This window comes from Leopardus geoffroyi, chromosome D1 (genome assembly GCF_018350155.1).
Source record: "Leopardus geoffroyi isolate Oge1 chromosome D1, O.geoffroyi_Oge1_pat1.0, whole genome shotgun sequence".
NCBI classification, from domain to species: Eukaryota; Metazoa; Chordata; class Mammalia; order Carnivora; family Felidae; genus Leopardus; species Leopardus geoffroyi.
In genome coordinates, this window is record NC_059329.1 from 106,669,173 (window position 1) to 106,683,557 (window position 14,385).

Sequence of the window (14,385 nt, forward strand, 5' to 3'; positions counted from 1 at the left end):
CCGCCTGTGACCCCGCCCCTGAGGAACCAGAGCTGGGGCCCAGGGGGCTGGGCCAGCCTCAGGGGAGGGGCCTTAAAGAGCCCCGGCGGTGTCCAGTGCGCCCAGAGCGGGCAGCGGAGACAAGCAAGATAGGAAAGGTACACGTTAGAAACTTTATTCTCCGGAGGCTGGGGCAGATTGAGAGCAGGTTGGGGTCACCCCTTCTCCGGCTCCTCCAGGATCCCCTCCCGCTTGCTCTGCTGTAACGCATGCTTTTGACTCTGGACTGAGTGCCTCTTGTTTGAACGAGAGCCCCGATGGCTGCACAGGGATAGCCGCCGCCACAGCACGGTGATCAGAAGGCTTTCGTTCGACTTGAGAGTCTTTTGGTCCGGCGAGTCCATATCGACCTCTTCGGTGCCTGCGGGGATGACGAGGCCACTGAGCTCTGCTCTACCCTCCCCGGTCCAACCTCCCGGGCGATCCCCTTCGGCGCAGCCCCTTCTCCCGCTCCCTGGGTCCCGCTGGTGTGTCTTGGGTCTCACCTTCGACTTCCTCCGAATCAGCCTCCTTAGCCTGATCATCGGAGGTCTGAGAGTCCTTGTCTTGGCAGCAGCCCATGGTCCCGAGCGGCCCCGAACTCCGTGCCGCCCACGCCAGCCCACCAGGCTCCGCGCCTGGCTTTTGTGACATCAGCTATCCTGCTGCACCAGCGCTGGGAGCAGCCAGTCCTCTTTCCATTCTCCCATCACAAAAGGCTCAGGGTCATGGTGGGTGTTAAACTGTTTATTGACAAAGTGAGCACAGGCTCTTCAGGTGCTGGTGGATCCAGGCCGCTGCTTTTTTCTCCCTCTGGTTTGGAGAGCCCCTTGGGTCTGCTCCAAATCAGGGAGCTTCCGCTTGGCGGCTGCCTCCAAGGAGGCCCAAAGTTCATCTGTCTCTGTGTCTTCTGGGGCCGCCTTTTTGGGCTCTTGAGGCTCTTGGGGCTGATCCTGGTGAGTGGGAGAAAACTTAGGAATCTGGGGCACAGTAACAGAGGCCCGGGGAAGGAGGATCTAGTTGGGAAAGCACTTTCATTTCCTGCTCCCGGACACTATTCCCATCCATGCTCCTATGTGGCCCTTTGCAGTAGCCCTGCCAGGATTATAACTATTAACCCCCCTCAGAGAACTTAAGTAACTTGGCTGACAGGCAGACAGTTCTGGCTGTGTTCCAGCTGTTTCTTTTTTCTCTCCATGGGGAAGTGCTCACATCTGTGCCCTTGCTCCCACATTCCAAGACCCAGCTGCTTACCTCCCAGTCATCCCTGCCTGACAGGAGGAGGCAGTTCAGTTGAGACTTGAGATAAACCTGCAAAACAAGAGGGGCCATAAGGAGCTAGGGACACTGAAACGGAAACGTGGCTTGGGGCACACAAGGCAGCCAGCTCTCACCTTATGCTCTAGACCCCGTGGATTCCGGATCCTGTGCACCCTCAAGACTCTGTCCAAGCCACAGGAGGCTAGTAGGGGCTTTGAAGGGTGGCACTGTAATCCTCGGACACTGCCTGCCAGCCCCTTCAGACAGCCCAGTAGGCGCCCTGGAGGAGAGGGGGAGGCATCAGCACTAGCCGGCCAGCCAACAACCATTGTTTACCGTTTCAAGTCGCTTTACGTTTCAATATTTATACCTCAACATAAGGTGGGGACAGGAGTTGTCATTAATATCTCCATTTTACAGGTGGAGGAGCTAATGTCACAGAGAACTGAAGTAATTTGTCCAAGACCCTACAGCTTCTGGTGAACCAGGATTTGAACCCAGGCAATCGGCACCTGAATGAGGGCTCCACCATGCCACTGTACCCCCTCAGAGGGAATCTTGCCCTTCCTCCCACCTCTTCCCCTCCTGCAAGGCTCCCTAGTCCACTCACCTTGCCGAAGGTCAATTTCTGCCAGCTGCCCATGAGTGTTGCCCACGATCACTGAACTAAGGAGGAGACCAGAGGTGGGTGGGGTCAGCAGGAGCCTCCTAGAGTCCTCTCCGAGCCCCACTCTGTGTTCTCTCAACACTTACTTGCCCCCGGGAGTGAGGGTCATGGCCGTAAGTGGATACTCTCCGTAGGTGGCCTCTAGGACTGGCCGACGCTGGGGAGAGGCTGGATCGTAGACACGGACCTGGAGAACACCGAAGCATCACGAGAGCACCCTCACGCCACATACCCGTCCCTGGATTGTCCGTATCTTCACTCCCTCCTTCATACACTGCTTTCTTATGACCCACTCTAAGAGAAACTTTCTCATCTGAAACATACCCCCCTCTTGCTCTGAGTGTCAGGGAAGAGTGGGCAGAGGAGATCTGCTTAGGAAGAGAGGTCCCCCAGGTTAGGGGGGGTGACAGCATTTCCAGGGTCCACATGCGTGGGCATTCCACCCCTCCATACTCCCATCTTGGCATGAAAAGGCAAGCCAGTCCAATTTTCAGAGACTACTGAATTTCAGGCAGAGAAATTTAGCCTGAGCAACAGAGGGGAGAGTAAGCCCTCACAGTGTGTTTTGAACAGTGACATATCCCCAAGATCAGATTTCAGTATGCAGGAGCAAAGGAAATGGGACAAACACAGGGACCCAGTCCTGCCGGGATCTTAGGACTTCAAATGAGGCCAGCTGTAAAGATCTCCAGTCAGGCCCGCCCGCCCTCCCTCCTATAAAGCTGAGCTGAGGGGGCGCCTGGAAGGCTCAGTCGGTTGAGCGTCAGAATTTGGCTCAGGTCATGATCTCGCGGTCCTTGAGTTCGAGCCCTGCGTCGGGCTCTGTGCTGACAGCTTGGAGCCTGGAGCCTGCTTCAGATTCTGTGTCTCCCTCTCTCTCTGCCCCTCCCCTGCTCATGCTCTGTCTCTTTCTGTCTCAAAAATAAATGAAAACATTAAAAAAAAAAAAAAAAAAAAAAAAAAAGCCAAGGAGCCGAGGATGCAGAGGTGTGGGTCAGGCCTGGGTCCCAAAGCAAATCAGAGGCTGCATCAAGACCAGAACCCAGTTCCCCTGACACCCAACCCAGTGTCCTCTCATGACACCTGGACCGTGGGATTCTACTGTGAAAAAAGCAGAATTCTCCCTTCTTCTCTCCTCCTTTCCACATTGGAAGCGAAAGGAGGGTCACAGTTCAGAAAACTCATCCTACAATGTACCAGAAGGTCTCTGGCTCAGCCATGGGGCTGGGATGGTTGGGGGCCGGGGAGCGGGGGGGGGGGGAATGCTCCCTCTGGGAGCTCAGAGACAGAGGATGAAGGTCGGCCTGTGCCACCAGGCAGGTTGTTTCATTGTTTCTCTAGGAGGCTGCTTAAGCCCCGGAGGAGGTAGAGGTGGGGTAGTACCTCACCTGATGGTACCCTGTGCAGGTGACAAGCTTCTGAGATTCAGGAAGGAACTGTATATCTTGATCCCAGATGGGAACCCGCAGGTCGAGCCAGTCGTTCCGTACCTGGTGGGGTGGATAGATGGGGGACAGGTTGCAGGAGGGCTCATAGGCCCTGTCCTTCAGCTCTTCATCATCATCCCCCAACTCAGTGGCCTCAGCCTCCTTGAACCTCAGCCCCAGCCCCTCCCACCACTGTCACTCACATTCTTGGCCCTGAACACAGGCTCCTCCGACCCCTGTAGGTCCCACACCTTCAAAGCATTCTCTTTCCCACCCGTGGCAACCACGTGCGGGCGTGCTGGGTCTTGGCGCATCCTGCACACCCCAGGACCCACACTCAGCTCCAGGAGCTGAAAGAGACAGGAGGTGAGAGTCAGTTCCGGAGTCCTTAATCCTATTCCCCCATGGGAATGCAAGCTGGTGCAGCCACTCTGGAAAACAGTACGAAGGTTCCTCAAAAAACTAAAAATAGAACTACCCTACGACCCAGCAATTGCACGACTAGGTATTTATCCAAGGGATACAGGTGGGCTGTTTTGAAGGGGCACATGCACCCCCATGTTTATAGCAGCACTATCAACAATAGCCAAGGTATGGAAAGAGCCCAAATGTCCATCGATGGATGAATGGGTAAAGAAGATGTGGTATATATAGATAGATAGATAGATAGATAGATAGATACAATGGAGTATTACTCGGCAATCAAAAAGAATGAAATCTTGCCGTTGGCAACGACGTGGATGGAACTGGAGGGTATTATGCTAAGTGAAATCAGTCAAAGAGAAATATCATATGACTTCACTCATATGAGGACTTTAAGAGACGAAACAGATGAACATCAGGGAAGGGAAACAAAAATAATATAAAAGCAGGGAGGGGGACAAAACAGAAGAGACTCATAAATATGGAGAACAAACTGAGGGTTACTGGAGGGGTTGTGGGAGGAGGGGATGGGCTAAATGGGTCAGGGGCACTAAGGAATCTACTCCTGAAATCATTGTTGCACTATATGCTAACTAATTTGGATGTAAATTAAAAAACAACAACAACACAAAACAAAACAAAGAAACAAACAAACAAAAAACCCTCTTCCCCCAAAGCCCTCCCTCGGTTCCTACCCGGGCCCTCATCTTCCCCATCACTGGCAGGGCAGGGGAGCCTTACTGGGTCAGAGGATGCTTCCTTGTCATTGTTACGCCAGACGCGGACAATCCCAGAATCCACACATGTGATGAGGGTGCTGTGGGCAGAGGGAGGTTAGAGTAAACAACAACAACAACAACAAGTAAGTAAGTATGAATTTCAAGTGTTCTCTGGGCCCTAGTCAACCCACCCCCAGATTCACATTAACTAGACTCCCTCCTCCCATGTTTGTTATTTAATATCCTCAATGGGGGATGGTTTCTCAGTTTTGTAAGTGAGGAAACTCAAGCTCTGGGAAGTGTAAAAAGATTTGCCCACACAGCTCTAAATGTCAGAACCAGAGCTGGAAAGTCAAGCGTGTGATACTCCAAAGCAGAGTGCCTTTGCTATTATCTGGGGGCAGCCGGCCCTGCCGGTTTTTCTGAACCTTGGGTGGGTCACCAGGGGTCAGGATCAGTAGCTCTGAAAGAGCTGAAGTGGGACTGGTCTCACGTTCGGGTCTGGCCAAAGTCAAACACTAGCTTCTTCTCTCAAGTTCCCTGTTTGGCATTCCAGACACTAAATGTCAATCTCTCCCTAAAACACACACCCCCTCCCCAAGCAAGCCTCCCCCAGGATCTGTGTAAAGCCCGAGCCTATGTTCTTTTTCACATCTGCCCACCCTCCCCGCCTCGGTTCAGGCTGTGGCGGTGCTTGCCTGGGCTTTGGCAAGAGGTTCTCAACCACTCTTTCCAACTCATTCTCCACACCCCTCCTCGCTCAAAACCACCTGCAAAATCCTAAGTGCAAATCTCTCAGCCTGACGCTGAAAGGCCTTCACATTTAATCACTACCTACCTTGCCCATCTTGTACTAAAATGCGCCCTCGGTTTCCACCCCCAAATGCTGTTTACCTTGCCTGAAATTACCATGTAGCCTGACACCAATCCTTGGCCTCAGCCCAGGCAGCAGTCTCTTTCTGAAACGCGCTTACTCCTTTCTCCTCCTGTCAAAATTCTACCCATCCTTCATGGCTCAGTTCAAGTGACTCACCTACACAGGCACTTCGACTAGTCAGTTTTCAGAACACCACCAAACCCACACAGCCTGTTCACAGCCTTCTCCCTCTTTGGAAGAAAGCTACCCCCAGTTACTTAACCACTAACACTTTCCTATCCTTTCCTTTGGGAACTTCACCGTATCGTTGGTGGTTGTTAGTCTCCATTTTCAAACATACTCTAAACTATTCAGTGACCTGCTCAGGGTCATCCAAAAAGCTATGGAGCCAGGAAAAATACCCTTGATGCAAACTCATGAAGGCAGGTACTGCACGTGTCTGGTTTGCCTGCAAGCCTTTGCATTTCGTCCAATGCCTATTAATAAGCAGGTGTTCAATAGCACCTGGCCTGTCACTCAGCCCAGGCTGGGGTCCCTAAGGGTTGATTGCCCAATATTCGGCAGTCCCGCGAGAGCCTCCACGCTGTCCCTACGACCTGAGCGTTCAGCGAGGGGCTCGGTCTTACCCGTCGACCTGGGCGAGGCCTCGGAACGTGCCCTCCCCGCCGGGGCAGTGCTTGTGGCCCTGGAATCTGCCCTCCTCGGTGCTGAAGTACCTCACTGTTTTGTCGGCGCAACCCATCAGGATCTGCGGGCAGAGGAGGGCAGGATGGCGACCAGAGCGAGGCTGCCGCACCGTAGATCCCCCCAGCTCGGGGCCGACCAGCAGCCGCTCACCTGAGTCTCGCCGCCCGCGCCCCAGCACAGGGCGCTCACCGCCTCCTCGCGCCGCGGCTGTCCTGCCGCCGTGAAGTTCGCCGCCTGTTTGCGCTGAAGGTTCACCCCTGCGGGAGGCGGGCGTCAGTAGCTCCGGGGTCGCGAGCGAGGGACACCCCCCCCCCCACTTCCCGATGCTGGGCCCGGCCACCCACCTTTCAGGATCCCGGTCTCGGTGCCCACCCACACATGGTTCCAGCGTGCCCCAGCAGCTGCCATAACGGAACCCAGCAGCCCACGGCTCGCACTTCCGGCGCAGCGTTGCGTCACCAGCGCGCCGCGTTTGATCCGGATGAACGCCGTCTCTTGCAGTTTAAAAAGCCGGAAGAAGGGCGCTTGGCTGGCTGGGTGGGAGGAGTTCGTGACTTTTGATCTCCGTATCGTAAGTTCTAAAGCCCCACGATGGGTGTACCGATCACTTAAATAAATACAAACTTAAAATAATAAAAAAGAGAAGAGTAAAGATCCCCTGGTCCCCTGCCTTCTGCAGCTGGTTTTGCTTTACGAACTCTGGGGGTGCTGGTGGAGATCTGGAGAGTAACTTGACAGTTGTGTACTTGGAGTGGAAGGCGCCTTCCTGCTCCAAAGCATCGTGTAATATGTTTTCTGTACAAGACAAGAAAGACGAGCACACTTGAGGAAAAAAAAAAAAAAAATCACTGAGGCGCATGGCTTCAACCTCGAGCATAAAAGCCACAAACCGACGAAGGATGGGGAAAATGAAACCGATGATCTTAAAATAGAAACCTAGAAAGTGGAGGTAGCTGCGTTTTTATTTCCTCGCATTGAGGTTTGGTGATGGTAAAAAACATCAGCTCCAACTGAGAATAAAACTGCAAAATTAACAGTATTTCTCCCAGGTACAAGCTGCTGCTGCATAAATGTAACCACCCTTCCTGTGAATGACTACAATTTTATTACAGAGATTTTGTTCTCTGAGATTAGAGTACCAGAAATTTGCCCGTTTAAAATTTTATCAGTAAGAAATAAAGCATCGCACTCTTGCCTGCACAAGGCCTCACAAAGAAGCAGCCTCGATTTCCAGCTCAGCTGCAGAGCTGTGAAATGAGGGTTCTGAGCACAACATTCCACACTTATGCAAACGTTGTTCCCAAGGTAACAAGCACGATGTCTACTTCACAGGGTACACTGGACATTGACCCCTTTGTCTCCCCTCCACAGTCCAAGTTTGTATTGAGCCTATTACATTAAATCAAATCTAAACTCCACCTTAACCTTAAAGGTTTCCTCTCATTGTAAACTCGGGGGTACACCTGGGGTTTAGGCTAGGCTGGGCCGATCCCCCGGGAGTTCCCCTTTATAATCCAGGATAAAACAAACCTGCAAATCGTTTTTGAACCCTTTAAAGAAAGCATTTTCTAAAACTGCAAGAGAAAAAAAGTTGCTACTCCAGCTCCCAGACCGAGAAAGTTATTTTACCAAATAGAAACTGCCTTGGGGAGAAGCACATCGATAAACATACCAGGAAAACAATTTTTGCACGCAGAGTGAGAAACAACGGGGATCATTCTCAAATTACTTTACTTGCTTGTATCAGAACGCTCCCCGCTGAGCAATATATTATTCTTATTAACGTTAGTACACTTCTATCTGACAAAGACAGAGCACGGGCGGCGGAAAAACACACAACCCGGAAAAGACTTCAATTTCTGAGTTATCAGCGCGGAGCCGACGGCGGAGTAAAAAGAGGTGGAAAAGCTCGCGAGCTCACAAGTCAGGTTAAGTCATATATGTTCCAATTAAACTACTTAGTAGCCCCGTTGACTTAGTATGTTGAAGGAAAACCAACACTCCCTGACTAGGGCCGAAACCCTTCTAAAAACACTGTTCTTTTTTTAAAACCATTATTGTTCCCCCAAAGGGGGGTGCACCGTTCCTGGAAGTACTGCAATACCAGGTCGATGCGTGGAGTGGACGGAGCAAGCTCCTATTCCATCTCCTAATTCCAAAAATCCATTTAATATATTGTCCTCGGATAGAGGACGTATCAGATATTAAACTGATAAGAACAGATACTACACTTGATCTTAGCCAAAAGGCCGAGAAGCGATACCGTTGCAACCGACTCCTGGCAATCCTTACCCTTACTATAGCTTTTACGATTGTGGCGATTTTTATGACATAATGATTAGATTACCTTTAAATATGTAATACTTCTTAAATTCAACGTCTCATTATGCTTCCTTTATAATAATAGCTAGATTTTTTTTTAAAAAGATCTTAAATAGTGGTCTTTGCTGCATTGCCTGCCAGTACTCGCTCCGGGTGTTTTACATAACCCCGCCCTGCCAATGATTTTCTTTCTTGGGATTGGTCCACATACAAGTCTGAATTTCAATATGGGCGTGGTCTCTTTGCCTCCCAGACTCGGGCCTGTCTCCCCGTCTGCAGGCCGCGCGGCGCTCTCGGTGAGTGGGTGGAAGGCGTTTTCGGTAGGTGGTGGCGCCCTTTCCCGGGACGTTTGTTTATCGATCCCAAGTACAGGCTTCGGAGTCCGAAGAACTGGATTGGGATCCCTGCTCGCCAGTTCCTGACTTGATGACATAAGGCCGGTTGCTTGGAATCTTTTTCTGTTAACTAGGGACTAATAACGCGCTTATACGGCGGTAGTGAGAACCCATTTGAGGTTGGGCTTTAGGGCTGCATTCCCCTCTCATTCTAGGGCTCCCCTCCCTTCCGCGCCTCCTCCTTGACTGTACCATCCACCCCCAAACCACTTACATCTTGCCGTTTACGACGCATCGTCCACCGTGCGCCCTTCACACAAGGGAAGAGATGCCCGGAGAAAGGCGTTTTGGAGGGTCCCGATTCCTAAACCCAGGTGGGAGAGACAGGCTGAGGCCAGTGTAGATAAAATGTAAACGAAGCAGTTCTTTTGTAGGCTCAAGGCGAAGTCCGGCTGTATGAAAAGGATTGATGATCAGGCCGGAGCTGAGAAAGGACTTGAGGTCCCGTTTCCTTGGAAAGTATATTAATATAAATGTGGAGCGTTCTTTTTTTTTTTTTTTTTTTTTTTTTTAATGTGGAACGTTCTGTTGGAAATCTCCTTCACTGAAGCTCTGCGCCCGGGCTGGAAATAGAGGCCGTTGTCTCTGTGTCAAGGTGACTAGGTGGGACCTTCTGTTCTCACTGACAGGCTTTCAACTAGCAAAATTTCTATAATCTATGATTTTAGAGAGCAAGGCTCTCAGCATTGTGTCCCTGATGCTAATAAACAGGCAGTTTGTAAAGGTTCCCATATGTAAATCCAGAGCCTCCAGGGAGGGCTGAATTAAGGAGGTGTGGCCGGTAGAATACTGCCTCCAATAAAGATACTCCTGTGCTAATTCTCAGAACCTCTCAATGTGTTACCTTACATGGCAAAAGGTACTTTGCAGATGTGGTTAAATTAAGAGTTGGGGGAAGGAGAGTTTATCTGGGATTATCTAGTGGGTGCCTGTAATCACAAAGGTCCTCATCAGGGTCAGAGGGGGGCAGGAGCCAGCGTCAGAGTGATGGAGCACGTATAAGGTGGATGAGCCATTGCTAGCTTTGAAGATGGAAGGAGGTCATCAGATGGATGTGGGCAGCCTCTAGGAGCTGGAAAAGGCAAGGAAACAGATTCTCTGTCTTAGAGCCTCCAGAACGGAATGCAGTCCTGCGGACCCAGCTTGATTTTAGCTCACTGAGACCTGTTTTGGATGTCTGACCTCCAGGACTGTAAGATAATAAGTTGTTATGTTTTAAGCCACTGAGTTTGTGGTAATTGGTTTCAACAGCAATAAAAACCAATACAGGGGCAAAAGCAACATTCAGTTTCTTTCAATCTGAACCTTCTCCAAATTCTACTGGACCCAACCTCGGGCAAGGCCACAGCCCCCTAGCTGAGCGGGCTTCACCTTCTGCCCCAGGCTATGTACAGCCAAGCATCCCAGAACACAGATCTGGTGGCCGGTGCTTCCTCAGGTCGGTCTGCAGTCAGCAGCAGCCCTGTTCCTCCTCTGAAGCCAAGGCAAGTGGGGAGTGGCTCCTTCACCCTCAGTCTGCTGTTACCCTGCCCCTTTCTATACAAGTATGGGAGACTGACAGTGCAGGCACCATAAGAACTTGGAAATTAACCTTTGCTCCTGGGAGGCCATTTGTCCATTTGTTTATGCTTATGGAGCACATACTCTACAATGATAAAATCAGACAGGACCTTTGGCTTCGTGAGTTCATGGTCTACTGGGGAAAACTGGGAGACGGCTCCTGTGATTCTCCAGGCAAGAGCTGGAGGGGATTTGGGCAGGGTGGCTGTGATGGCAGAGGTGGAGGGAAGTGGAAGGGATCACAGAGAATCACTGGCTTTGATGACAGGAAAAGTGAGGCCAAGGGAAGAGTATTCTTTCCGTGTGCATACATTTTAAATTTGATGTCTTGGGGGCACCTGTGTGGCTCAGTTGGTTAAGCTTCTGACTTTTGCTGAGGTCATGATCTTGCTGTTTGTGGGTTCGAGCCCCGCATCGGGCTCTGTGCTGACAGCTCAGAGCCTGAGCCTGTTTCGGATTCTGCGTCTCCCTTTCTCTCTGCCCCTCCCTTGCTTGCATTCTGTCTCTCAAAAATAAACATTGAAATAATAATAAAATAAATTTGATGTTTTGTTTTCACAAAACTGACACGCTATACATTGTCACATGTTCAAAGGCTTATAACATCCTCCCCCCCATAAAATGTTTTAATGGTACTTTTCTTGTTTATAAATTGATTAAGCAATTTTAGACTTTCTATTTGTGTGTGTGTGTGTGTGTGTGTGTGTGTGTGTGTGTGTGTTCTTAAGAAATGGTATAAACTTGGGGCGCCTGGGTGGCTCAGTCGGTTGAGCGTCTGACTTCAGCTCAGGTCACGATCTTGCGGTCTGTGAGTTCGAGCCCCGCGTCAGGCTCTGGGCTGATGGCTCAGAGCCTGGAGCCTGCTTCCGATTCTGTGTCTCCCTCTCTCTCTGCCCCTCCCCCGTTCATACTCTGTCTCTCTCTGTCTCAAAAATAAATAAATGTTAAAAAAATATTAAAAAAAAAGAAATGGTATAAACTTAAAAATCAGCACAATATAGAGCATGTCAAAGAACAGCCTAGTCAGTTTGAAGATTTTGATTTTAATGTAACTGCATCTCCCAACCCTTCTGAGAATCTGTTGAAGCTTTCCTCAAATGAGTTGCCTTACACACGTCTTGCATACCATTTCCTGGGGGGATTCTTTAGGGCTCCCTAAGCCCATTCATTAACAACCACAGTCCTAAAGAGACAGGAGAACCTGACGGCGTCCAAACACCTAATGAGGTATATCAAGTTGGAGGTACAGGGGCGCCTGGGTAGCTCAGTGGGTTGAGGGTCGACTCTGGATTTCAGCTGAGGTCCTGATCTCACAGGTTCCTGAGTTCCAGCTGCGCATCAGGCTCTATGCCGACAGTGCAGAGCCTGTTTGGGATTGTCTCTCTCTCTGCCCCTCTTCCCCAAATAAAGAAATAAGCATTTAAAAAAAAAAATGGGGGCATAGATGGGGATGGTCCTGGAAGCCCTGCTTCGGCTTGTGGCAGGGCTGTCTGAGAGCACGGTCTCCTGGACTCAAGGCTGGCTCCACTGGGCCCACTTTCCCGTGGAGACTCGGGGGTGGATTTGGACAACTCCTGCAGCTCCTGGAAAAGAAGCACCAGTTCTCCTCTTGGCCACCAATTCCACCACCCCCTTTGCTAATTTGTGTGAACCGCCCCCCCCCCCCCCCACCTCCCCGGTCCCCCAGCTCTCTAGAAATTCAAATTCACACTTTCTACTGAAAGCCTCTCATCTGGTGCCTGGGCTTTCGGTGCTATGGTGACAACGGATTCCCTGTCTCCAGCCTGACTGGTCAGTGGTGCCAGGCACCATTCCAAGTGCTTTATATGTAGTAACAGCCTTGAGAGAGAAGTGGTGACTGTCATGTTCCGTCTTTTACAGATGGAGAAACTGAACCACTTCAGGTCACACAGCTAGTAAGTGGTGGAGACTCCAACCTCAGGCAGCTCCTATACCATACCACGTCTGCTTGACTCCTTGGGTGTCAGGGAGGCATCTGGGACTCACGCTATCCAAAATCATTCCCTACTGTCCCCACTGGAACGTCCTTTATGCTCCCTTCACTCACCCCCACATCCACTCCGTCTGCTAGTCCTGTTGTGTCTACTCAGAATACATCCTGAGTGACTCTGTTTCATCCCATCAGCTGTTCCTTCCTGTGGGGGGCCGGGCCCCGGTGCCAGGCTGAGACCGGGTCGAGCAACGTTCCCTGTTGACTCAAGCCAACCCGGTGGTTCCCCCTCCCATTCCCCCACTTTCAAGGGCATACGAAAGCCTTGTCAAGGCTAAGAAAGTTAATTCCTGAAGACTGTGGTCTGCAGGCGTTGGCAGTAATGCTACCTCCCTTTTTTCTACCCCGGGTCAAATAGAAACAAACATGGGAATTGTGTTTTGCTAGCAATCTTATCAACAAGGTCTTGTGACCCGTCTAGAAAATGCACAAGAAACACAGAACTAAATGTTTTGGTTGGCAGCAATTATGTGAAACCTGTTTATTCTTAGAATGACCTAACCCATAAGAGTCTGGTTATAAAAGATTGTGTACAGCAACAATAAAGCCGTGACTTGGGCCATCAGCCCAGGGGACCATCCTGTTCCCAAACTTTCTCTTCTTTTTTTCTTGCATTCCCCTACCCTCAGGACCCTGACCTCGGTGTTTGTCTCGCCGGCCGCAACACCTTCCTTAGCCTCCAGAACTCCCCATCTTAGCTCAAATGTCACCTCCTCAGAGACGCTTGCCCTGACCACCTTCTTACCAAATCACGGATTCTTGTTCCCTGCTGGCATTTCTCACAAATCTCAGGGTGTCTTCAACTTAGCACTATTGACATTTTGGGCTGTATGATTCATTGTAGTGGTGGAGAGGGAGCTGGCCTGTGCATGGTATGGATGCCAGTATGCCACCCCCAAAGTTATACCAACCAAAAACGTTTCCAGGGATTGTTAAATTTTTTCTGGGGGACGAAGTCACTGCTGCTTGAAAACCACTGTGTTATTTCACACTATCTTATGCACTCACTGTCCTATTTTCCCTTTCCCTCCCTCTTGTAAGAATGTAACTAAACAGCAACCGACAAAGGCAAAAGCAAGGCCATGGCTCTTGTGATCAGTACACTGCTAGGTTTGGGACACAGCAGCTGCTCAGTGCTGTGACCATTCATGGAGGTGGGGAGACGGGGTGTTGTGTCAGGGGGGAGCAGACCTGGGCAGGACAGGGACTCCAGGGACTGTGTCCAGTTAGATATATCAGGGAAGGAGGTCAAGGGGCAAGTGGATGTACCTGAAGCTCAGGGTAAAGGTGGTCTGAGGCATCAGGAACTCGAGGAGCCAGGCCTCAATCATTCCAGCCCTCTCCCCCGTTCCTCCATATTGTCTGTTATCTCATCTTTTAGCCAGAGTAGCCAGACTTGGATCTTAATTTGAATTCGTTTGCCAAATGGTGAGAATAGTATTCCTGGAAGGCTTCATGGTCAACCAGACTCTTCCAGTGAATACCTTCTGGCCCCTGTACCAGCCTAGATCCAACTTTGGTTCCATTGTCTCCTTGCTGAATCCCTCGGCTGGGTTAGAGTAGAAGCAGCCTCCAGACTCCTAGAGATAGCACCTGGCCTGATGGTTAAGTACCTAGGACCTTGAATAGTAACCCTCTCCTCCCCTGGTATTCTGTGACAGGGACAAGTCGCTTCTTTGCTGGTTCCCCTTTATCCAAGGATACCTTTGGCAAAGACCTCCCACAGTAAGTACTGGGGTGAGAGGTCGTGTGCATAGTGGCTGGTCTGTAGTAAAAGCTGAACACTTGCTTGCTGTTTTGTTTCAAGTCCACCTGACCTTAGTGGCTTTGACACAAGTGACCTGATGTTTCCTGGTCAGCACTGCAGATTCTCACTGCTTGTGATAGCTCACTGTGAGTTTCTCCTGTGTTCCTCCCAGGCTTTTTTTTTCCCCCCACCAACTTTAAAAGCTGGTCCTTGTATCTTTTCTTATGCAACCTATTTGCATCCCACTTATACATAAGTATAACCATCCGCTC

At 50.5% G+C, this 14,385-nt stretch overlaps 2 protein-coding genes, 1 long non-coding RNA gene and 1 other non-coding gene across 4 annotated transcripts; 1 reads left to right on the plus strand and 3 right to left on the minus strand.

Annotated features, from left to right (window-relative positions):
• The first annotated feature begins 6 nt into the window (after positions 1-6).
• On the plus strand, positions 7-2,550 carry LOC123601849. Its single transcript, XR_006714269.1, has 3 exons — positions 7-137; positions 1,699-1,962; positions 2,080-2,550. It is a non-coding gene; the product is annotated as an uncharacterized LOC123601849 (long non-coding RNA).
• TEX54 (testis expressed 54) lies at positions 139-672 on the minus strand. Its single transcript, XM_045485635.1, has 2 exons — positions 525-672; positions 139-400 (listed from the first exon to the last, which is right to left on the minus strand). Exons 1-2 carry the CDS (start codon positions 670-672, stop codon positions 195-197), a joined length of 354 nt encoding a protein of 117 aa, XP_045341591.1. The 3' UTR covers positions 139-194.
• On the minus strand, positions 751-8,336 carry WDR74 (WD repeat domain 74). Its single transcript, XM_045485626.1, has 11 exons — positions 6,423-8,336; positions 6,229-6,335; positions 6,018-6,139; positions 4,537-4,612; positions 3,576-3,722; positions 3,334-3,435; positions 2,032-2,132; positions 1,889-1,944; positions 1,413-1,558; positions 1,273-1,329; positions 751-971 (listed from the first exon to the last, which is right to left on the minus strand). The coding sequence occupies exons 1-11, from the start codon at positions 6,484-6,486 to the stop codon at positions 792-794; spliced, it is 1,158 nt and encodes a 385-aa protein (XP_045341582.1). The 5' UTR covers positions 6,487-8,336; the 3' UTR covers positions 751-791.
• Positions 8,149-8,339, minus strand: LOC123602847. The gene has a single exon (XR_006714615.1). It is a non-coding gene; the product is annotated as a U2 spliceosomal RNA (small nuclear RNA).
• Between the last annotated feature and the right edge of the window lie 6,046 nt (positions 8,340-14,385).

Bases quoted from the DNA above. Each gene is read 5' to 3' on its own strand.
- TEX54 (XM_045485635.1), bottom strand. From the start codon at position 672: ATGTCACAAAAGCCAGGCGCGGAGCCTGGTGGGCTGGCGTGGGCGGCA. The intron at 401-524 runs GTGAGACCCAAG...TCATCCCCGCAG, and splicing joins TGATTCGGAGGAAGTCGAAG to GCACCGAAGAGGTCGATATG.
- WDR74 (XM_045485626.1), bottom strand. From the start codon at position 6,486: ATGGCAGCTGCTGGGGCACGCTGGAACCATGTGTGGGTGGGCACCGAG. The intron at 3,723-4,536 runs GTAAGGCTCCCC...TGTCTCTTTCAG, and splicing joins AGGAAGCATCCTCTGACCCA to CTCCTGGAGCTGAGTGTGGG. The intron at 2,133-3,333 runs GTGAGGTACTAC...GGTGTTCTCCAG, and splicing joins CCTGCACAGGGTACCATCAG to GTCCGTGTCTACGATCCAGC.